This window comes from Lonchura striata, chromosome 31 (assembly GCF_050655825.1).
Source record: "Lonchura striata isolate lonStrDom1 chromosome 31, ASM5065582v1, whole genome shotgun sequence".
NCBI classification, from domain to species: Eukaryota; Metazoa; Chordata; class Aves; order Passeriformes; family Estrildidae; genus Lonchura; species Lonchura striata.
Window position 1 is genome coordinate 6,535,216 of NC_140733.1, and position 20,553 is coordinate 6,555,768.

A 20,553-nucleotide genomic window follows, 5' to 3' on the forward strand; every position below is an offset into this window, starting at 1 on the left:
CCCTCAGGGCAGCCCCCAGACCCCTCAGGGCAGCCTCCAAACCCCTCAGGGCAGCCCCCAGACCCCTCAGGGCAGCCTCCAAACCCCTCAGGGCAGCCTCCAAACCCCTCAGGGCAGCCCCCAGACCCTTCAGGGCAGCCTCCAGACCCTTCAGGGCAGCCCCCAGACCCTTCAGGGCAGCCCCCAGACCCCTCTGGACAGCCCCCAGACCCCTCTGGACAGCCCCCAGACCCTTCAGGGCAGCCTCCAAATCCCTCAGGGCAGCCCCCAGACCCCTCAGGGCAGCCTCCAAACCCCTCATGACAGCCCCCAGACCCTTCAGGGCAGCCCCCAGACCCCTCTGGACAGCCCCCAGACCCCTCTGGACAGCCCCCAGACCCTTCAGGGCAGCCTCCAAATCCCTCAGGGCAGCCTCCAAACCCCTCAGGGCAGCCCCCCGAGCCCGGCCCCGTCGGGGGTCTCACCGGGGGGGTTTCTCGGTGGTGCGGTAGGCGCTGAAGGCCTGGAGCTGCCCCTGCAGGCCGGGGATGCCGCGGGGCAGGCGCCGGTCCGTGAGGAGCAGCAGCGAGCGCTGGATCCAGCCCAGCAGCTCGGCCGCCTGCGCCTCGTAGCGGCCGGCCAGGCCCTCGGCCTCGCGCGCCGCCTCCAGCACCTGCGGACGGACGGGGGAACGGCTGTTTGTCCGTCTGTCTGTCCTCACGTCCGTTTTACATCCATCCTTTTATCCATCCATCCATCATCCATCCATTCGTTGTCCATCTGTCCATCCATCCCCACACCCCTCTGCCCATTTTCGCCCCGTCCATCCACCCACCTCCTTCTCTGTCTCTTTCTGATCAATCCATCGCTCTGTCCATCCCCCACCCGTCCCTCTGTCCATCCCCCACCCGTCCCTCTGTCCATCCCATCTGTCCCCCCCCTCCCCCCGCCCATTCCCGCGGATTCTGCCCAGTCCCCACCCCCCAACGCCATCTCTCCATCATCTGCCTGTCCATCTGGTCCATCTGTCCATCATCTGTCTGTCCATCTGTCCATCGTCTGTCCGGCCATCCACTCTCCATCTGTCCATCCCTTCCTCCTCCTGTCCCCCTTTCCATCCACCTGTGTGTCCATCCCTGTGTCCCCCCGTCCTGTGTCCACCCCTGTGTCCATCTGTCCATCCCATGTCCATCTGTCCATCCCGTGTCCATCTGTCCACCCTGTGTCCACCCCGGACCTTCCCGACACGTTTTCCCTCCACGGCCAGCGCCTTCATCCTGGAGAAGTGATGGTAGAGCGCGGCCACGTAGGTCAGCACTGACCGCTCGTCCGGCTGCTCCACGGCCACATCTGTGGGGCAGGGAGGGTCAGACCCCCAAATCCCTCCCGGGGACCCCAAAGTTCCCCCAGAGACCCCCAAATCCATCCCCAAATCCATCCCCAGACCCCCTGACCCCTCACAGCCCCCCAGCACTGACCGCTCAGCCCCCCAGCACTGACCGCTCGTCCGGCTGCTCCACAGCCACATCTAGGGCGCGGGGGGGGGGGGGGGGGGGGTCAGACCCCCAAATCCACCCCCAAATCCACCCCCAAATCCACCCCTAAATCCACTCAGGGACCCCCCGTTCTTCCCCCGGCCCCTCACCCTCGGGGTCCAGCAGCCGAGTGACCCCCAGCTCGCGCTCGGCCACGGCAAAGGCGCTCTGCAGGTTGTGGAGGGCGTTGGCTCCGCGCAGCGACTCCACGTCCAGCAGCTCCGGCCTGGGGGTGACCGCACCGCTGACCACTGACCGCTGACCACTGACCCACAGCCACTGACCCACAGCCACTGACCACTGACCACTGACCCACAGCCACTGACCACTGACCCACAGCACCCCACAGCCACTGACCGCTGACCACTGACCCACAGCCACTGACCCACAGCCACTGACCACTGACCCACAGCCACTGACCACTGACCCACAGCCACTGACCCACAGCCACTGACCCACAGCCACTGACCACTGACCCACAGCCACTGACCACTGACCCACAGCACCCCACAGCCACTGACTGATGACCAGTGACCTGAGCACTGATCACTGACCCACAGCCACTGACCAATAACCCACAGCCACTGACCCACAGCACCCCATAACTCCTGACCCCTGACCCTGCCCTGTAACCCCCACATCCCCCCCAGCCCCCTCCCCAGCCCGCACCGGTGCCGGTGGATGAGGGCGCAGAAGGCCAGCCCGTCCCTCCAACTCGTGGTGAAGTTCTGCACGTTCACATTGGGGTACCTGGGGGGGCCGGGGAGGGGTGTCAGAGACCCCCAAAACCCCCAGGAACCCCCCCAGACCATGCAGGTCCCTTCTGAGTCCCCTCAGGGACCACTCAGAGCCCCCAGGAACCTCCCGAGCCACATGGAGACCCCCCCAAACCCCTCACCCCACAGTCCTAATCTGGCACCAGCCCCACAGAGCCCCCCAGGACCCTCCAAACCCCTCATGGAACCCCCCTGGACCCTCTAAATCCCCCCAGGATTCCCCCAGACCCCCCCAGGACCCCTCACCCCACGGTTTTCATCTGGCACCAGCCCTACAGAGCCCCCCAGGACCTCCCAGGACCCCCCCCAGGACTCCCTAAACCCCCCCAGAATCCACCTTGAGCCCTTCTAGGACCCCCCAAACCCCCCAAGACCCCCCCAGGACCCCTCACCCCGCGGTTTTCATCTGGCACCAGGCCAGCAGCGCGTCCTTGGCCGATTTCCGCTCCCGCGTGTCCCCGGTCTCCACGCTGATGTCCTGGATCTGGGGTGGGGGGCACAAAAACGGGGGCAGGGACCCCCAGATTAGGGTCAAGAACCCCCTCCCAAAGCGGGTCTGGAACCCCCAAAATGGGTGCAAGCATCCCGTGGTGGGGTCAGGATTCCTAAAAATGGGTGTGAGACACCCCTGCAAAAGGAGCCTGGGGAAGGTCTGGGGACTTCTGTGACCAAACTGAGACCCCAGGGTGGGTCCAGGACCCCCCAAAATGACCCCAAACCCCCTAGGGCAGGTTGAGGACGCCCCTAAATGACCCCAAACTCCTCAGGGTGCATCCAGGAGCCCCCTAAATGACCCAAAACCCCCCTAGGGTGGGTCCAGGACCCCCCTAAATGACCCCAAACCCTCCCAGATGGGATCAGATCCCCCCCTAAATGACCCCAAACCCCCCGGGGCAGCTCCAGGACCCCCCTAAATGACCCCAAACCCCGCAGGGCAGCTCCAGGATGGGCACAGCCCCCCGCCCCATTTCCCCCTGGCCACCTGGAAGCGCAGGATGATGGTCCAGACCAGGCCGAGGGTCAGGCGGGGGTTGCCATCCACGATGTCGTGCGAGCCCACGTTCTCCAGGTGCACGCGCTGCTCCCGCAGGAAGCGCAGCGCCTTCTCCACGTTCTCCAGGCAGTGGATCCGCATCCGGCCCCGCGTGGGGCGCGGCTGGGCGGGGGCACCGTCAGGGACCCCCCCAGGACCGGGGGGCACCGTCAGGGACCCCCCCAGGACCGGGGGGCACCGTCAGAGACCCCCCCAGGCCAGGCAGGGGGAGAGGGGGGCAAGGGGGGTGAGGAAAATGGGTTTGGGGGGCAAGCAGAGGGGGTGGGGGTTGTGGGAATTGGGATTTTGGGGAGTCCAGGGGTGACAGAAAGAGGGGTTGGGGGTTTAGGGAGGGTGGGGGTCTTGGGGAGGGGTTTTGGGGGGGCTGCAGGTCATAGAAAGGGGGTGGGGAAGGCCTTGGAGAGGGTTAGAAGAGGGTGGGAGGCACAGAAAGGGATTTGGGGGGTCTGGGGGGGTCCAGAGGGGACTTGGGGTGGTCCAAGAGGGTCTGGCGGTCCCCGTGAGGGGCGTCCCCAATTTGGAAAGGGGTCGCACTCACCAGGAACCCCCTCAAGCAGCTGGGGGTCCCTTTTTGGGGGTCCCCGCAGGGATTTCCGTATTTTGGGGAGGGTCCCCATTGGAGGGGTCGCCGTTTTTGGGGGCGTTGCTGTTTTTGGGGGTTTCCCTCTTGAGGGGGGTGTCCCCGATTTGGGGAAGGGTCACACTCACCAGGGAACCCCCTCTGAGACCCCCCTCAAGCAGCCGGGGGTCCCTTTTTGGGGGTCCCCGCAGGGATTTCCATATTTTGGGGAGGGTTCCCATTGGAGGGGTCGCTGTTTTTGGGGAGGTTCCCCCTTGAGGGGGGTGTCCCCGATTTGGGGAGGGGTCGCACTCACCAGGGTCTCCCCCGAGAGCCCCTCGAGCAGGCGCAGCAGGAGCCGCCCGTCCCGCAGGTCGCTGTAAAGGTCGCCCAGGTGCGACCCCTGCGCCAGGTGGGAATTCACCCACTTGGTGAAGGTTTTCTTCTGCACGGCCTCGCGCTCGTCTGGGGGGGCACGGGGGGGTCAGGGACCCCCAAAATCCCCCCTAAACCCCACCCAGAGCCCCCAAACCCCACCCAGAGCCCCCAAACCCCACCCAAATCCTTCAAACCTCATCCAGAGACCCCAAATCCCACCCGAGACCCCCCCTTCTCCTTCTGCGCGGCCTCATGCTCGTCTGGGGGGGCACGGGGGGGGGTCCAGGACCCCCAAAACCCCCCCCCAAAATCCCCTAAAGATCTCCCTATACCACCCCAGACTACCCAAACCCCATCCAGAACCCCCAAACCCCACCCAGAGCCCCCCAGAACCCCCAAACCCCACCCAGAGCCCCCCAAATCCCCCTTCTGCGCATCCTGATCGAGGGTGAGGGGGGAACAGGGGGGTCAGAGAACCCCAAAATTGCCCCCAAAGCCCCCCAGGGGTTGCAGCCCCCTGGGGGGGTCCCAGGTGGGATCCCCCCGCGCCAGCCGGTGCTGGATTAATGCTAAGAGGATTTGGGGGGGGGTCCCTGAGGGGGCTCCTGAGGGGGGTCCTGGGGGTTTGGGGGAGTTTTGGGGGAGCTGAGGACGACTAGGGGGGTTTTGGGGGTGTCCTGGGGGGGTTTTGGGGTGATTGAAGGGGTTTGGGAGGGGAAATTTGGGGTGTTCCCCCCATTTTTCCACAGTGTGCCCCCATTTTCTGGGGTCTTACCCCATTCTTTGATTTTTCTCCTGATTTTTTAGGGATCATTCCCACATTTTGGGGTTCCCCCATCTCCATTTTTGGATTCTCTCCCTAATTCTTGGGTGTTTCCCTATTTTTTCTGGACTTTTCCTCCTGCTTTGGCTTTTTTCCTGCATTTTTTTCCACTTTCCCCACAGTACTTAAACTTTCCTCCTCACTTTTTATGCATTTTGCCCCTGTTTTTACACTTTTACCCTACTTTCCTCACAAATCCCCTTTTTTTTACTTTTCCCTCTATTTTTGTGCGTATTTCCACATTTTTTCCACTTTCCCCCCCACTTTTTTCCACTTTTTCTCCCTTTTCTCCTACTTTTTTTCCCACTTTTCCCCCACCTTTTTTCACTTTCTCCCTTTTTCCCACTTTCCCCCCACTTTTTCTCCCTATTTCCACATATTTTCCCACTTTCCCCCCACTTTTTTCTACTTTTTCTCCCTTTTCCCGCACTTTTTTTTCCACTTTTTCCCCATTTTTTTCCACTTTTCCCCACTTTCCCCACCCCCATTTCCCCCCCCCCCATTTTTTTCCCTTTTCCCCCCATTTTTGGGGTGTCCCCCCCCCATCCCGTACCTGCCAGGGCTTTGATGCGGGAGCGCTCGAAGCGCCGGGCGGAGCCTTCATCCTCCTCCTCCTCCTCCTCCTCGGGCCCCCCCGCGCCCCCCTCCCCGTCCCAGCGGGGGTCGCTGAACCGCGGCAGCTCCAGGGGGTCGTAGGGGGGGGGGACAGCATGGTGGCCTTTGGGGACCCCCAAATTTGGGGGGGGGGCGCTGGGAGAGCTCAGGGGGGAGCTGGGAAAAGTGGGGGGGGGGTTTGGTCACTTTTGGGGGGGGACAAATGGGGTGACCCCCACCCAAAGTGACCCGCAGGGAGCCCAAATTAACGGGGACCTCCCCCCAAATTAACGGAGACCCCCAAATTAAGGGAGATCCCCGCGAAAATTAATTAAAATGCTCCTCGAATTCAACACTTTTCCCTAAATTAATGAAGAAAACCCCCCCCCCCCAAAATTAAGGAAAAGCGGTCCAGATTAATGAAGAACCTATGAAATTAAGACAGACCCCTCCCCAAATTAATAAGCCCCCCGCCCAAGTTAATGAAGACACCACCAATTAACAGGAATTTCTGCAAATTAATTTGAGATCCCCTTCTAACCGTTAATCAAACTTCAGTGGCGACCCCCCCCCCTCAGATCCCCCCGCAGAGGAATTGGGGGACCCCCAAATTCCTCTGCGGGACCCCCAAAACTCCTCCAAGTTCCCCTCCCTCCTCCCGAGACCCCTCCCCAAAACTCTCAGGGTCACCCCGCGCCCCCCCGGGACCCCCAAATTGCACCGAGTCCCCCCCAACCTCCCCCGAGACCCCCTCGAGCCCCCCCAAATTCCTCCCGGGACCCCCAAAACTCCTCCAAGCCCCCTCCCATCATTAGAGCCCCCCCCAAAAAAACTCTCCGGGTCACCCTGAACGCCCCCAAATCCTCTCAAACAAACCCCGAGCGCCCCAAATTCCTCCCCGGGACCCCCAGAACTCCCCCGAGCCCCCTCCCATCATTAGAGCCCCCCCCAAAAAAACTCTCCGGGTCACCCTGAACGCCCCCAAATCCTCTCAAACAAACCCCGAGCGCCCCAAATTCCTCCCCGGGACCCCCAGAACTCCCCCGAGCCCCCTCCCCCGGCTCCCCAGAGCCCCCCCAGAGCCCCCCGCTCCCCCCTCACGCCCCCCCGTTAATGCTCTTAACGGGGATCAACGCCCGCAGCGCCGGGGGGGTCTGGGGGGGGGGGTCGGGGACACAAACACGCGAATTTTGGGGTGGGGGGTCCCCAAAACCCCCTCAGGACAACGCGTGTGAGTGGGGGCTCTGCCCGGGGATGCGGAGCCGCTGCCGCAGTGCCCGGGGGGGGGGGGGATCAGCGGGGCCGGGGGGGTGGTTGCGGGACCCCTGGGGGGGTTTTTGGGGTGGGTTTGGGGTGTTTTGGGGGGGGTCTCCCCCTGTCTGACCCCCCCTCAGGTGAGTCCCCCCCGCCCTTACCTGCGCTGCGGCCGCGGCGCGCGCTGAGCCCGCGGCAGCTCATCACACCCCGGGGGGCGGGGCCTGCTGGCCACGCCCACCGCGCCGGCACAGCGGCCACGCCCACACCGGGCTGTTACCATGGCAACGGCACAAAAGGCCACGCCCCCCTCCGGGGGTTTTCCCGCCATCCGCCAGGGGGCGCTGAGGGGAGAGCGGGGCAAAGATGGCGGCGGAGGCCGTGAGGGGGCCAGGGGGGTTTTTAGTGGATTTTTGTGTTTTTTTGTGTTTTTTTGTGTTTTTTTGTGGTTTTTTGTGGTTTTTTGTGGTTTTTTTGTGTTTTTTTGGGCTCAGGGATCACTAGAGAGGGTTGTGGGAGCTTTAGAGGTGGTTTTGAGGGTTCTGAGGGGGCACTATGAGGGTTATAGGGCTTGGCAGGTGTTGGGGGGACACTGTGAGGGGTCAGTGGTCACTAAAGTGGGCTGGGGGCCCCCCAGGAGTCTCTATGAGGGGTGGAGGGTCCGAGGGAAGTTTTTGAGGGGATTTGGGGGGTGTTGGAGGGGCTTTGGGGAGGGTCTCTGGGCTCCTTTGGAAGGAGGGGGGGCTTGGGGGATTTTTTTGGGGGAAGTTTTGGGGGTCTCACCACCTCTCCCGGCCCTGCAGCTCCTGGAGCAGCTCCTGGTGGCCCTGGGGACCCCCAAAAACGGGGAGCCCCGAAGGGGAGCTCTGCTGGTGGCCCTGGGGGAGCCCCTCTGCACCCTCACAGGTGGGTGGGGGGTCCTGAGGGATCCTGGGGGGTCCTGGGGGGTCCAGACCCCCCTGATCCCCCCCCCCCCCCCAATTTCCAGTGACAGCCACAGGACCCCTCAGCCATGACCTCGACCCTGAAGTGCTGATGGGGGGTAAGAGACCCCCAAAACCCCTCAGAGACCCCCCCAAAACCCTCAGGGACCCTCTGACCCCCCCCAGGGACACCCCCAACTCCTGTAGGATCCCCCCAAAACCTCTCAGGGACCCCCTGACCCCCCCAGGGACACCCCCAACTCCTGTAGGAACCCCCCAAAACCTCTCAGGGACCCCCTGACCCCCCCAGGGACACCCCCAACTCCTGTAAGAGCCCCCCAAAACCTCTCAGGGACCCCCTAAATCCTCTCAATCTCCTCCCCAGCCCCACTGGGGGTTCCCATAAACCTCTAACCCCCCCCTCCAAGAATCCCCCTAAACCCCCCCAAAATCCCTCCCAGCCCCCCGGGGGGTGCAGGAGCTGCCGGGGGCCCCCCCAAATCCCCGTCCCTGCTGCGGGCGGATCCTGGCCCGGGCTCAGGTGCAAAGGAGCTTCCAGGTGAGGTTTGGGGGGGCTGGGGGGGATTTTGGGGTCCCCCCTCTCTCTGTGCTCTTTCCCAGGCCCCCCAAAGTCACCTTGTGGGGGGGGAATTGGGGTCGGGGGGGCCCCGGGAGACCCCCGGGAGCAGGAATTGGGGCAGGAGGATAAAAATAGTCGGGGTGGCCTGGATTTGGGGGATGGGGGGGAAATAATGGGGTCACGGGGGGTGGGGAGGGGAAATGGGGTCATGGGGGGGTCTGGGACCCCCAAAACACACGGGGGGAGTGGGGGGGGATGGAGTGGGGACCCCCCCAAACTGGGCCCAGCTCCTTGGGGGGGATATTGGGGTGCCCCCAGGACCCCCAGATCTGTCCCTCCCCCCCATCCCCCGGGGGTCGTGGGGGATTTTGGGGTCTCCCCTGTGCCCCCCCAGCTCTGTCACCCCCCCTCGCTGAGCCCCTCCCAGGGGTCCCTGTGGCAGCTCCTGCACCGGACCAGCCTCGTGCACCCCGAGGTACTGGGGGGGAGTTTGGGGGGTCCCCAAAAAGGGGAGGGGGCTCCACAGTGACCCCCCCGCCCCCCCCCCCAGGTGGAGTTCCACTTCTGTGTCAGCGTCGATGGGAACGTCACGTCCCGAACCCTGAGGTGGGACCCCCAAACTGGGGCCACCCTAATTGGGATCCCCCAGCCCTAACTGGGGTCACCCCACGCCTGGGGACCCCCTAATTGGGGTGTCACCTCTCCCCCAGCCCAGAGAAACCCTGGGCACAGGCGGGAATGAGGCTGAGGGTGCAGAGCCGGCACTTCACTGGGTAAACTGGGAGGGACTGGGAGGGTCTGGGATGGGATGGGATGGGATGGGATGGGATGGGATGGGATGGGATGGGATGGGATGGGATGGGATGGGATGGGATGGGATGGGATGGGACGAACTGAGGGGACTGGGATGGATTGGGCGCACTCAGGACTGGGATGCACTGGGATATGAACTGGGAAGGACTGGGAGGGACTGGGATGCAATGAGGTGATCCTGGGAGAGACTGGGATGGACTGGGATAGGTCGGAACAGAGAGATAAACTGGGGAGCAGCACAGGGTCAAACTGGGATGAACTGGGATGAGGCAGGGGGTAGGTCTGGGATAGACTGATCCAAACTGGTCCGTACTGATCCAAACTGGTCCGGACTGGTCCGTTCCCCACAGGCCGCCCTGCAGCCGCCTCTGCCCGTGCCCGGGGCCGCCGCTGCCGCTGCCGGTGCCGCCCCCGCTGGCGGCCGCGGGCTTCGGGGGGGACCTGGAGCTGCTCCCGGTCAGCGCCCTCGGCCCCCCCGGGACCCCCCCCGGGCACGGACCCCCCCTCTGCCGAGTGCAAATATCCGGGCGGGGGTCCCGGGGGGTTTGGGGTGGGATTTGGGGTGTTCAGATGGGGTTCGGGGAGGGATTTGGGTTGTTCAGGGGGGGATTTGGGCTCCTGGGGGGGATTTGGGGTATTCAGGGAGGAGATTTGGGGTGGTTTGGGGAAGATTTGTAGTCCTGGGGTGGGATTTGGGATGGTTTGGGATGTTTGTGGTGGTTTTGGGACACCTGAGTGATTTTGGGGTGCCCAGGGTGGGATTTGGGCTGGTTTGGGGGGGATTTGGAGTGTTTGGGGGGATTTGGGGTGCCCAGGGTGGGATTTGGGCTGGTTTGAGGGGGATTTGGAGTGTTTGGGGGGATTTGGGGTGCCCAGGGTGGGATTTGGGGTGTCCAGGGTGGGTCTCAGGGTGCTGGGGTAAGGGGGAAATTTGGGTTCCCTGGGGGATCTCGGGATGCCCAGGTGGGATTTGGGGTTCTGGAGGATTTTGGGGGGCCCCATCCCCCCCGTTGTTCTCCTTGACCGTCCCACCTTTACCTGTTCGACCCCGCGGGGGTCCCCGTGCCCCCCCCGGCCCCCCCAACCCTGCAGGACCCCTCTCTGCTGGGGGACTGGGGGGGCTTCGGCCTGGCTGCAACCCCCCTGAACCCCCGAAACCCCCTGGACCCCAAAACCCCCCTGAACCCCAAAAACCCCCCGGACCCCAAAAACCTGCCAGACCCCCGAGGCTCCAGTGAGGATGAGGAAGGTCCGTGGAGTTCCGGGGGATTTTGGGAAGAATTTCGGGGCTCTCCCCTCCCTCAGCCCCCCCGTGTTGTCCCCACAGAGCCGGTGCCCCCCGATGTCACCTTTGGGGTGCGCTGGGAGCCCCTTGAGGGGGACGGGGACCCCCAAACCTCCCCCGAGGGGGACCCCAAAACCCTCCTGGTTTTCCTCTTCCTGCGACACCGGGACCCCTTTGGGGAGTACGATGCAGGTAAGGGGGGGGACCCCGATTTTGGGGTGTCCCCAAGTTCTGGGGGTGTCACCAAGTTTTGGGGGTGTCCCCGTGGCTCAAGGGCATCCCCAAACTTTAGGGTTGTCCCTGGGGTCTTGGGCTGTCCCCAGTTTCTGTGAGGTCTCCTCATCTTGGGGGTGTGCCTGTGCTTTCGGGTTGTCCCTCTGGGCTGTCTCCTTGTTTCAGGGGTGTCCCCAAGATTTTGGGAGTGTCCCCAAGATCTTGGGGGTGCCCCCCCACCCCTCCTTCCCAGACTCCCCATTCCAGCTCATCCATCGAACTGGGTTGACCCCAAAGTTTGGGGGTTTCCCGTTGGTTTTGGGGTTATCCCCGTGGTTCAGGGGTGTCCCCTCTCTCCGGGGGGGTCCCCCACGGTTCGAGGCCCCCCCCCAAAATCCGGGGTCCCCCCCAGGGATGCGCCGGCTGCTCCTGGCCCAGCTGGAGCCCACGCTGCGCCTCGGCCGCCCCGCGCTGGCCCGGGGGCTCTGGGCCCTCCTGCACCCCATCCTGGGGGGGCTGCGCCGCCAGCACCAGGTGGGTGCGGGGTTTGGGGGTCCCCCCGACCCCCCAAATCCTCCGTGACCCCCCAAATCCCCCCTTGCAGGCCCAGCAGCTCGTGGCCCAAGCCCAGGCCCTGGCGGTGGCCGCGGTGACGGCTGTGGTGGCCGCCAGCTCCAGCGGCCGCTTCCGCAGCGCCTGCCTGGGCGCCCTGCAGGTTTGGGGGTTCGGGGGGTCCCCCCGGGTTGGGGGGGGGTTTTGGGGGTGTCCCCGGTGTCACCGTGTCCCCCCGCAGGTGCAGGACACGCCGGCGCTGGCGGCGGCCGCGCGCCGCAGATGGGCCGAGGTCTCGCGCCGGCCGGGGCTGCCCCGCGGGGGTGAGGGGGAAACGGGGGATTTTGGGGGGTCCCCAAAACCCACCCCGGGCACTGAACCCCCCCCTGTGCCCCCCAGGGACCCCCCAAAAGCAGCGCCGGGGGCAGAGGGAGGAGGAGGAGGAGGAGGAGGAGGAAGGGTCCTGGAGCAACCAGAGCCAGGTGGGGTTTGGGGGTCCCTCCCTCCTCTGGGGACTCCCAGTAACCCCCAGGACCCTCCCAGTAACCCCCAGGACCCCCCAGGTGCAGGACCCTGACGAGTGGACGATCTGAGGGACAGGACAGAGCCCCCTCCCAGTGCTCCCAGTTCCTCCAGTCCTGGCTCCTCCCAGTTACACCAGTTGCTCCCAGTTCCTTCTATGGGTTTCATTTTCCAGTTATCCCCAGAGACTTCTCACAGTCCCAGTTCTCCCAGCCAGTCCCAGTTCATGTTGACTCTCCCCAGTGCTTCCAGTTCCCCCCACCAGTCCCAGTTCTCCCAGTTCTCCCAGTTTCCCATGGTCAATCGCAGTTGTCTCAGTAATTTCTGGTTCTTAGTCGGTCTCTCTTGTTGATCCCAGTCCCTCCCAGTTTCTCCCACTCCTTCCCAGTTGCCCCCAGTCCCCCCCCAGTTTCTCCCAGTCCGCCCCGGTTTCCCAACCCCTCCCAGTTTCTCCCAGTTCCCCCAGTCCATCCCAGTTTCCCACTTTCTCCCAGTTCTCCCAGTCCCCCCACCGCCCATCCTCATTTCCATAACCCCGCCCCACAACACACAAACCCCGCCCATTACGGCCACATCCTCATTTCCATAACCACGCCCCCATCGAACACAAACCCCGCCCATTGCTGCCCCATCCTCATTTCCATAACCCCGCCCCACAAGCCACAAACCCCGCCAATCACGTCCCACCTCATTTCCATAACCACGCCCCGTCGCGCACAAGCCCCGCCCCCCCGCAGGCCCCGCCCCGCCATGGCGGCCCCGCAGCCCCCCGGTTCCCCCTGGGCCGGGCCGGGGTCGGCAGCGGCGCCCGGAGCCGCCCGGGCCGGGCCGTGCTGGGCCGCGCTGCTCGGCTGCCTCAGCCTGGCCTGCTCCTACGTGGGCAGCCTGTACGTGTGGGGCAGCCCCCTGCCCAGGTACGGCCGCGAGCCGGGGGGCTCGGGGGGGATTTGGGGGGTCTGGGGAGGGATTCGGGGGGTTTGGGAGAGAGCAGGGGGGATTTGGGGGGGTCTGGGGAGGGATGCGGGTGGCTTGGGGAGGATTTGGGGGGTCTGGAGAGGGATCCAAGGGGTTTGAAGGAGAGCCGGGGGGATTTGGGGGAGGTTTGAGGGGTGTGGGGGGATTTGGGGGGTCTGAGGAGGGATGTGGGTTGGTCTGGGGGGGATTTCGGGGGAGATTTGAGAGGTCTGGGGGGGATTTGGGATCCCTTGGGGGGGATTTGGGGTTGCTGGGGGAGGATTTGGGGTCCCTGGGGGGATTTGGGGTCCCTGGGGTGTCCATAGGGTTGGGAGGGGCCCTTGGGAGTTTTGGGGGTGCACAAAAAGGGATTGAGGGAGGGGTCTTATCAGTGCCTGGGGGTGTCGGGGGGACACTGGGGGGGGTTTTGGGGTGCCTGGGGGTGTCAGGGGGACACCAGGGGGATTTTTGGGGTGCAAACCCCCCTGCCCAGCCCCCCAGCCCCTCCGCAGGGACCACCCGGCGGTGATCAAACGCCGCTTCACCAGCGTCCTGGTGGTGTCGGGGCTGGCCCCGGCCCTGGTCTGGCTCTGGAAGGAGCTCACAGGGGTTAAGGTGAGCTCGGAGGGGTCCCCAAAAACCGAGGGGGGGTCCCAGTGCCCCCCAAAACCTCGCTGACCCCCCCCCCCTCCATTGCTGCCCCCACCCAGGCCGACACCCCCCTGCCCGCGCTGCTGGGGCTGCGCCTCGAGGGGCTGCTCCCGGCCACGCTGCTGCCGCTGCTGCTCACCATGGTGGGTCTGGGGGGGCTGCAACCCCCCAAAAACCTTCCCCAAATACCCCTGACCCCCAGGACCCCCCCCAGAATTTACTGAGCCCCCTCTCAAAATGCTCTGCCTGGGCCTTTCATGTGTGGTGGGTGTGAGACCCCCGTAGGACTCCCAAAACCCACTCGAGGGACCCCCAAAATATCTCTGATCTCCCCCAGGACCCTCCCCAAATTCACTGACCCCCCCCAGACCCTCTGGCAGGGTTCCAGATCTGGTTCACCAGGGTGGGTGTGAGAGGGGCTGGGACCCCCAAAACCCCTCTGGGACCCCCCAGAACTCTCCCTGAGCCCCCCAAAACCCTTCTGAGACCCTCAAATCTCATTAGACCCCCTCCAAATCCCCCCAAAACCCAAACCCTGCCCACTGCCCAGGGTGGGTATGGGGTGGAAAACAGGGAAAACCCCCCCAGATCCCCTCCCTTGACCTCCCAGGGGATGGAAAAGGGGGGTGCGACCCCCCTGACCCCCCCCAAATCCCCCCAACCCCCAGATCCTGTTCCTGGGACCCCTGATCCAGCTGTCCATGGACTGTCCCTGGCGGTGGCTCGATGGCATCAGGGTGGCCCTGGGTAAGGGGGGGTGCAATTTGGGGGAGGGGGCGTGATTTTGGGGGGCTCAGGAATTGGGGTTTGGGGGGGGCTGGGGGTCCCCAACACAGGGAATGGAATGGGGGAGGTTTTGGGGGGGGTTGAGTGGGTGAAATGGGGGAGTTTGGGATAGTTTTGGATTTTTATTGGCTTTGGGGAACCTGTGAGATCTGGGATTTGTGGATCAGTTTTATGGGATTTGGGGGATCAGTTTTATGGGATTTGGGGGATCAGTTCTGTGGGATTTTGGGGTTCAGTTCTGCAGGATTTTGGGATCACTTCTCTGGGATTTGGGGATCAGTCCTGTGGGATTTGCGGGCCAGTTCTATGGGATTTTGGGGGTCCTTCAGACTCGGTGTGGGCACTGTGCTGGGGGGAACATGTTGTGGGTACGGAACCAGGGCTGGGTTTTTTTGGGTTTTGGGGATTTTTTGGGGGGTTTTTTTGGGTTTGTCATGTTTGGGATTTCGGGGCTCAGCTCTCTGGGGGTTTTGGGGTCCCCCAGACCCGCGGGTGTGGGCGCTGTGCCTGGGGGACGTGCGCTGGCTGCGGAACCAGGTGGTGGCCCCGCTGACGGAGGAGTTGGTGTTCAGGGCCTGCATGCTGCCCATGCTGGTGCCCTGCACGGGGCCCGGCCCCGCCGTGCTGGCCTGCCCCCTGTTCTTTGGGGTCGGTGAGTGGAGCCCTAAAACATCCCAAAAATAACCTAAAATATCCCAAAAATACCCTAAAATATCTCTAAAATACCAGCCCTGTGTTGGCCTGCCTCCTCTTCTTTGGGGCAGTGAGTGGAAACCTAAAATATCCCAAAACTACCCTAAAATACCATCCCTGTGCTGACCTGGGCTCTCGTCTTTGGGGTCAGTGAGTGGAACCCTAAAAACACCCCAAAACACTTCCCAGTCTGGTCTGTTCTTTGTTCTTTAGGCTTGGTGACTGAAACCCCCAAAACCCACCCCAAAACCCACCCCAAAACCCTTCCATATTGGCATGGCCCCTGTTCTTTAGGGTCAATGAGTGGGACCACAAAATAACTCCAAAATGCCCCAAAACTCCCCCTGACTCCCCTCTCCTGCACCCCTGAATGTTCCCCGACCCCCCAAAAAGCCCAAACCCCCCAAAAAGCCCAAACCCTGCTCCCTCAGCCCATTTCCACCACGTGATCGAGCAGCTCCGCTTCCGCCACGGCTCCGTCGGCAGCATCTTCATGGCAGCAGGTGAGGGGGGTTTTGGGGAGTCTGGGGGGAATTTGGGGGGTTCCAGGGGTGTCCTGACGGAGTCTGGGGTCTCCAGGGTGAAGATTTGGGGTGTCTGGGGGGAATTTGAGGTTCTCACGGGTGTCCAGGAGGAATTTGGGGTATCCAGGGGAAGGGTTTGGGGTGTCCTGAGGGAATTTCGGGTGTCCAGGTGAGGATTTGGGGAGTCTGGGGGGTTTTCATGGTGGCCTGTGGGGGTTTGGGGGTCTCCATGGGGGTTTTGGGGTGTCCCTGACCCCCCTTTTTCCCTCCTAGCATTCCAGTTCTCCTACACAGCCGTGTTTGGGGCCTACACGGCCTTCCTCTTCCTCAGGACCGGTGGGTTTGGGGGCCTGGGGGGGTTGTGGGGTCCCTAATCCCCCTTTCCCTGTCCCCAGGTGTGTTTGGGGTCCCCAATCCCCGTTTCCCTGTCCCCAGGTGTGTCTGGGGTGGGTTTTGGGGTCCCCAATCCCTGTTTTGCTGTCCCCAGGTGTGTTTGGGGGTCCCCAGTCCCCCTTTCCCTGTCCCCAGCTGTGTTTGGGGTGGGTTTTTGGGGTCCCCAATCCCCCTTTCCCTGTCCCCAGGTGTGTTTGGGGTGGGTTTTTGGGGTCCTCAGTCCCATTTCCCTGTCCCCAGCTGTGTTTGGGGTGGGTTTTTGGGGTCCTCAGTCCCCTTTCCCTGTCCTTAGCTGTGTTTGGGGTGGGTTTTTGGGATCCTCAGTCCCCTTTCCCTGTCCCCAGCTGTGTTTGGGGTGGGTTTTTGGGATCCTCAGTCCCCTTTCCCTGTCCCCAGCTGTGTTTGGGGTGGGTTTTTGGGGTCCTCAGTCCCCTTTCCCTGTCCCCAGCTGTGTTTGGGGTGGGTTTTTGGGGTCCCCAATCCCCCTTTTCCCATCCCCAGCTGTGTTTGGGGTGGGTTTTTGGGGTCCCCAATCCCCCTTTTCCCATCCCCAGCTCACCTGGCAGTGCCGGGACCGTTCCCCTCCTCCCGTAACTCCCTGAGGATGATTTGGGGGTGGGCGGATGCTGTGCCCCCAGCACTGGGGGGGTGGATATCGATGACCCCGGGGTGCTGTCTGTGTTTTCGGGGTGCCACCCTCGCTGTCCCTGTCCCCAGGTCACCTGGCGGGGCCGGTGCTGTGCCACTCCTTCTGTAACTCCATGGGCTTCCCGGCGCTGGGCGCGGCGCTGGGGCACCCGCGGCGCCGGGCGCTGCTGCCCGCGTACCTGCTGGGCGTGCTGGGCTTCCTGCTGCTGCTGCACCCCCTGACCGAGCCCGCCTTCTTCGGGGCGCGCCCCCCGTGCCGCGAGCCCCCCGCCTGCTCCTGACACGGGCGGGGGGCGCCCGCCCCTCCCCCGGACCGACCCCCCCCCCCCCACTTTTTATAGGAGCCGCCGCACAGAGTCTATTTTTGTGATTAAAGTGGTTTAAGGCTTTGTGGGGCGTGCTGGGATGGACTGGGATGGGAGTTGGGGGGACTGGGATGGACTGGGATGGGGAGTGGGATGGCTTTAGGGGGACTGGGATGGACTGGGATGGGGACTGGGATGGCTTTAGGGGGACTGGGATGGATTGGGGGGACTGGGATGGGGAGTGGGATGGCTTTAGGGGGACTGGGATGGACTGGGGGGACTGGGATTGGAATAGGAGAAAATGGGAGAGACTGGGATGGGAGTTGGGGGGACTGGGGTGGGTTATGAGAGGGTTCGGAGGGACTGGAATGGCCTTAGGGGAACTGGGGTGGGAGTGGGAGAGACTGGGAGGGACTGGGTTGGATTTAGGGAATTGGGAGGAACTGGGATGGATTTAGGGGGAGCTGGGAGGGACTGGGCTGGGTTTAGGGGAACTGGGAGTGGGAGACTGGGATGGACTGGGATGGGAGTTGGGGGGACTGGGATGGACTGGGGGGTACTGGGATAGACTGGGGGGGACTGGGATGGGGAGTGGGATGGCTTTAGGGGGACTGGGATGGACTGGGGGACTGGGATGGGAGTTGGGGGGACTGGGGTGGGTTATGAGAGGGTTCAGAGGGACTGGAATGGGCTTAGGGGAACTGGGATGGGAGTGGGAGAGACTGGGAGGGACTGGGTTGGATTTAGGGAATTGGGAGGAACTGGGATGGATTTAGGGGGAGCTGGGAGGGACTGGGCTGGGTTTAGGGGAACTGGGATGGGAGTGGGAGAGACTGGGAGGGATTGGGATGGATTTAGGGGAATTGGGGGGGACTGGGATGGGAGTGGGGGGGACTAGGATGGATTTAGGGGAGCTGGGAGGGACTGGGATGGATTTAGGTGCAACTGGGATGGGAGTGGGAGAGACTGGGAGGGATTGGGATGGATTTAGGGGAATTGGGGGGGACTGGGATGAGTTTAGGCGAACTGGGAGAGAATGGAAGGGTCCTGGGAATAACCGTGATGGACTGGAAGTGACTGGGATGGGAGTGGGGGGGACTGGGATGGACTGGGATAACTCCCGGGGGCGCTGCCGGTGGGCGGGGCCTAGCGGTGCCACGCCCCCTCAGTCTCCGCCCACCGCCGTGTCCAGCGTCGCTTTATTCGCGCGTGACCCCCGTACACCCGCCAGAGGCCACGCCCCTCCGGTTCCCCCCGGGCGGGGTCGCGGTCCCGGGGGTCCCGGGGGTCCCGGGGAGCGCTGCCACCCTCCCGGGCGGTCCCGCTCCCCGCAGGTGTCACCACCCCGGGGGTCCCGGCCGTGCAGGCGCTGCCGCCCCGGGGGTCCCGCTCAGGGCGCGTGTCCCAGTCCCGGTGTCCCAGCACGGTGGCCGCAGGCATCCCCGTCCCGGTGTCCCCGGTCAGAGCAGTTGTCCCCATGCCGGTGTCCCCGTCCGAGCCCCGCCGCCGGCTCGGCTCGGCTCGGTCCATCCCGGTTCCCCGGGCGGCCGCGGCGGTCAGGGCGGGTTGTCGCCGTCGCGGGCGGGGTCGCGGGGCCCGCGGGCGGCCCCGCCGTGGCTGTGGGCCTTGCGGACGTGCCGGTACAGGTCCCCGGACTGCGTGTAGGAGCGCAGGCAGTGGCGGCACTCGTAGGGCCGCTCGCGGGTGTGCACGGTGGCGTGGCGCCGCAGCGTGTACGAGCACGAGAACGTCTTCCCGCAGGTCGGGCACGTCGGGGCCTCCTCGGCGAACAGCCCGAAACCCCCGCGGGGCTCCAGCGGCGCCAGGAACAGCGGCTCCCGCAGCCCCCCCAGCGCCGGGCCCAGCGCCGCCCCCTCCCCAAATCCCGCCGCTCGGCCCGGGGCAGGCGGCGGCGGCGGCGGCGGCGGCGGCGGCGGAGGAGCAGGAGGGGGCGCGGCGGGGCGGCGGGCGCCGTCGGGCTCCTCGTCCGAGATCACGATGGCCTCGGCCTTGATGACAGCGGCGGGGCCGGGGGGCGCGGCCCAGGGACCCCCGCCCGCGGACGGGGCGGCGGCTCCGGGTCCCGGCGCGGCCTCGCAGGAGCTGCTGGGGCTGGGCGGGGGTCGCTCGCCGCCCACCCCGGGCTGGGTCGTGTCGGCCGCGTCCACCAGCGGCGGCTCCGGCGGCGTCCCCGCGTCGCCCGGCGGGGGCTGCAGCGGCGGCTGCGGCGGCGGCTGCGGCGGGGCCGGGCTGGCGGCGTCCTCCTCCCGCTTGGTGCTGTCGGCCTCGGCCGGGCCCCGCGCCTGCAGCTTCTTCTTGCACAGCTTGACCACGTCGTTCATGTGCAGGTAGCTGGCGGCGGCCAGCACGTCCTCCAGCGGGGCGGCCAGCGCCAGCCGCCCCTCGTACATGAACTCCAGCAGCAGCGCGAAGGCGGGCGCCGTGACGATGTCGCTGTTGAGGGCCACCACGGCGCCCCGCGCCCCGCCCGCGCCGCCCGGCTCGGCGTAGCACAGGTGGAAGAAGGAGCTGCAGGCGGCCAGCACGGCCCGGTGCGCCGGGAAGGGCGCGGTGCCCACCAGCACCGTGCAGTCGCACAGGATCCCCCGGGAGCGCTGCTCCCGCAGCCCCCGCAGCAGCTGCCGGCTGTGCTCGGGGAACTCCATCGGGCTGGGGAAAAACGGGGAAATAAACGGGGGGAAACAGGGAAAATGGGCAATCAGTGCTGGGGGAACTCCATCGGGCTGCGGGGAATGGAGGAAACGGGGAAATAAATGGGGAAAAATGGGGAAATGAACAGGGAGAACGGGGGGAAAATGGGGAAATTAACAGGGGAAATGGGCAATCAGTGCTGGGGGAACTCCATCGGGCTGCGGGGAATGGAGGAAACGGGGAAATAAACGGGGAAAAATGGGGAAATGAACAGGGAGAACGGGGGGAAAATGGGGAAATTAACAGGGGAAATGGGCAATCAGTGCTGGGGGAACTCCATCGGGCTGCGAAAAATGGGAAAACCCAGGGAAAACGGGTGCTCAGTGCTCCGGGAACTCCATCGGGATTGGGGGGTTCGGAAATGGGGGGAAATGGGGAAAAACGGGGATCAGAGCGGGATCAAAGCGCAGGGAACCCCATCGGGGTGGGGGTGCTGGAACTGGGGGGGGGTCACACGGGCAGGAGCTGGGCCAGCCGGGCAATCCCAGTGCGGCTCAGCCCATCCCAGTATGGCCCAGTTCCAGCCCAGTCCATCCCAGTCCCATCCCAGTTCCTCCCAGTCCATCCCAGTTTGGCCCTGTGACCCATTGGGTCCCAGTCAATCCCACAGGGGCCCATCCCAGTCAATCCCAGCCCGGCCCCACGAGTCCTGCTCGGCCTCAGTCCAGCCGGGTCGGCCCCGGTCGGTCCCAGTCCGTCCCAGTTTGTCCCAGTTTGTCCCGGTTCCCCCCCAGCGCCCCCGGCCCCGCTCACCACAAAGCCGCGGCCTGTCTACGCCTCGCCCCCCCGCGCTGATTGGCGGCCCCGGCGTGCCGCCACTCCGCTCTCATTGGTTAGTCAACCTGTCACTCAATATGACCGGGCCAAGCTGTGTCAGAAGCGTTTGTTGATTGGACGCGGTTGCCGGCACTCAGGAATCCGCGCTGCTGATTGGCTCTCCGGAAAAGGACGGGCCGCGGTCGCCAGGGCGGTGGTTTCCATGAGCGCGGAGGCGGGGCGTTGCCACGGAAGCCCTCGTGGGCGGGGCACCGGCTGAAAGCAGCATTC

General features: G+C 64.6%; 4 protein-coding genes across 4 annotated transcripts in view; 2 read left to right on the top strand and 2 right to left on the bottom strand.

The window, feature by feature from the left end:
* LOC110478830 (spectrin beta chain, non-erythrocytic 2) overlaps positions 1-7,235 on the bottom strand; it is a 30,789-nt gene extending 23,554 nt beyond the window's left edge. Inside the window, exons 1-9 of the mRNA XM_085563644.1 lie at positions 7,114-7,235; positions 5,658-5,875; positions 4,220-4,368; positions 3,273-3,446; positions 2,683-2,774; positions 2,184-2,264; positions 1,625-1,740; positions 1,217-1,329; positions 465-652 (exon numbers count right to left, since the gene is read on the bottom strand). Of these exons, the coding sequence (XP_085419770.1) occupies positions 465-652; positions 1,217-1,329; positions 1,625-1,740; positions 2,184-2,264; positions 2,683-2,774; positions 3,273-3,446; positions 4,220-4,368; positions 5,658-5,875; positions 7,114-7,235 (1,253 nt within the window). The remainder of the gene's footprint in view (positions 1-464; positions 653-1,216; positions 1,330-1,624; positions 1,741-2,183; positions 2,265-2,682; positions 2,775-3,272; positions 3,447-4,219; positions 4,369-5,657; positions 5,876-7,113) is intronic.
* On the top strand, positions 7,234-11,911 carry TOP6BL (TOP6B like initiator of meiotic double strand breaks). Its single transcript, XM_085563645.1, has 12 exons — positions 7,234-7,333; positions 7,941-7,994; positions 8,337-8,506; positions 8,850-8,930; positions 9,006-9,061; positions 9,619-9,781; positions 10,301-10,745; positions 11,179-11,300; positions 11,371-11,481; positions 11,560-11,641; positions 11,718-11,800; positions 11,882-11,911. Exons 1-12 carry the CDS (start codon positions 7,234-7,236, stop codon positions 11,909-11,911), a joined length of 1,497 nt encoding a protein of 498 aa, XP_085419771.1.
* Positions 11,912-12,556: 645 nt separating this feature from the next.
* RCE1 (Ras converting CAAX endopeptidase 1) lies at positions 12,557-16,878 on the top strand. The gene is made up of 8 exons (XM_077789633.2): positions 12,557-12,754; positions 13,307-13,409; positions 13,505-13,588; positions 14,114-14,192; positions 14,716-14,883; positions 15,356-15,427; positions 15,722-15,784; positions 16,559-16,878. Exons 1-8 carry the CDS (start codon positions 12,591-12,593, stop codon positions 16,768-16,770), a joined length of 945 nt encoding a protein of 314 aa, XP_077645759.1. The 5' UTR covers positions 12,557-12,590; the 3' UTR covers positions 16,771-16,878.
* A 1,098-nt stretch (positions 16,879-17,976) lies between these two features.
* LOC110478832 (zinc finger and BTB domain-containing protein 3) lies at positions 17,977-20,336 on the bottom strand. Its single transcript, XM_085563553.1, has 2 exons — positions 20,260-20,336; positions 17,977-19,464 (listed from the first exon to the last, which is right to left on the bottom strand). Exons 1-2 carry the CDS (start codon positions 20,334-20,336, stop codon positions 18,351-18,353), a joined length of 1,191 nt encoding a protein of 396 aa, XP_085419679.1. The 3' UTR covers positions 17,977-18,350.
* Positions 20,337-20,553: the final 217 nt, after the last annotated feature.

Bases quoted from the DNA above. Each gene is read 5' to 3' on its own strand.
- LOC110478832 (XM_085563553.1), bottom strand. From the start codon at position 20,336: ATGAGAGCGGAGTGGCGGCACGCCGGGGCCGCCAATCAGCGCGGGGGG. The intron at 19,465-20,259 runs GTGAGCGGGGCC...GTTTTTCCCCAG, and splicing joins AGACAGGCCGCGGCTTTGTG to CCCGATGGAGTTCCCCGAGC.
- RCE1 (XM_077789633.2), top strand. From the start codon at position 12,591: ATGGCGGCCCCGCAGCCCCCCGGTTCCCCCTGGGCCGGGCCGGGGTCG. The intron at 13,589-14,113 runs GTGGGTCTGGGG...CCCAACCCCCAG, and splicing joins TGCCGCTGCTGCTCACCATG to ATCCTGTTCCTGGGACCCCT. The intron at 15,428-15,721 runs GTGAGGGGGGTT...TTTCCCTCCTAG, and splicing joins CAGCATCTTCATGGCAGCAG to CATTCCAGTTCTCCTACACA.
- TOP6BL (XM_085563645.1), top strand. From the start codon at position 7,234: ATGGCAACGGCACAAAAGGCCACGCCCCCCTCCGGGGGTTTTCCCGCC. The intron at 7,995-8,336 runs GTAAGAGACCCC...AATCCCTCCCAG, and splicing joins CCCTGAAGTGCTGATGGGGG to CCCCCCGGGGGGTGCAGGAG. The intron at 8,507-8,849 runs GTCACCTTGTGG...GTGCCCCCCCAG, and splicing joins TCTTTCCCAGGCCCCCCAAA to CTCTGTCACCCCCCCTCGCT.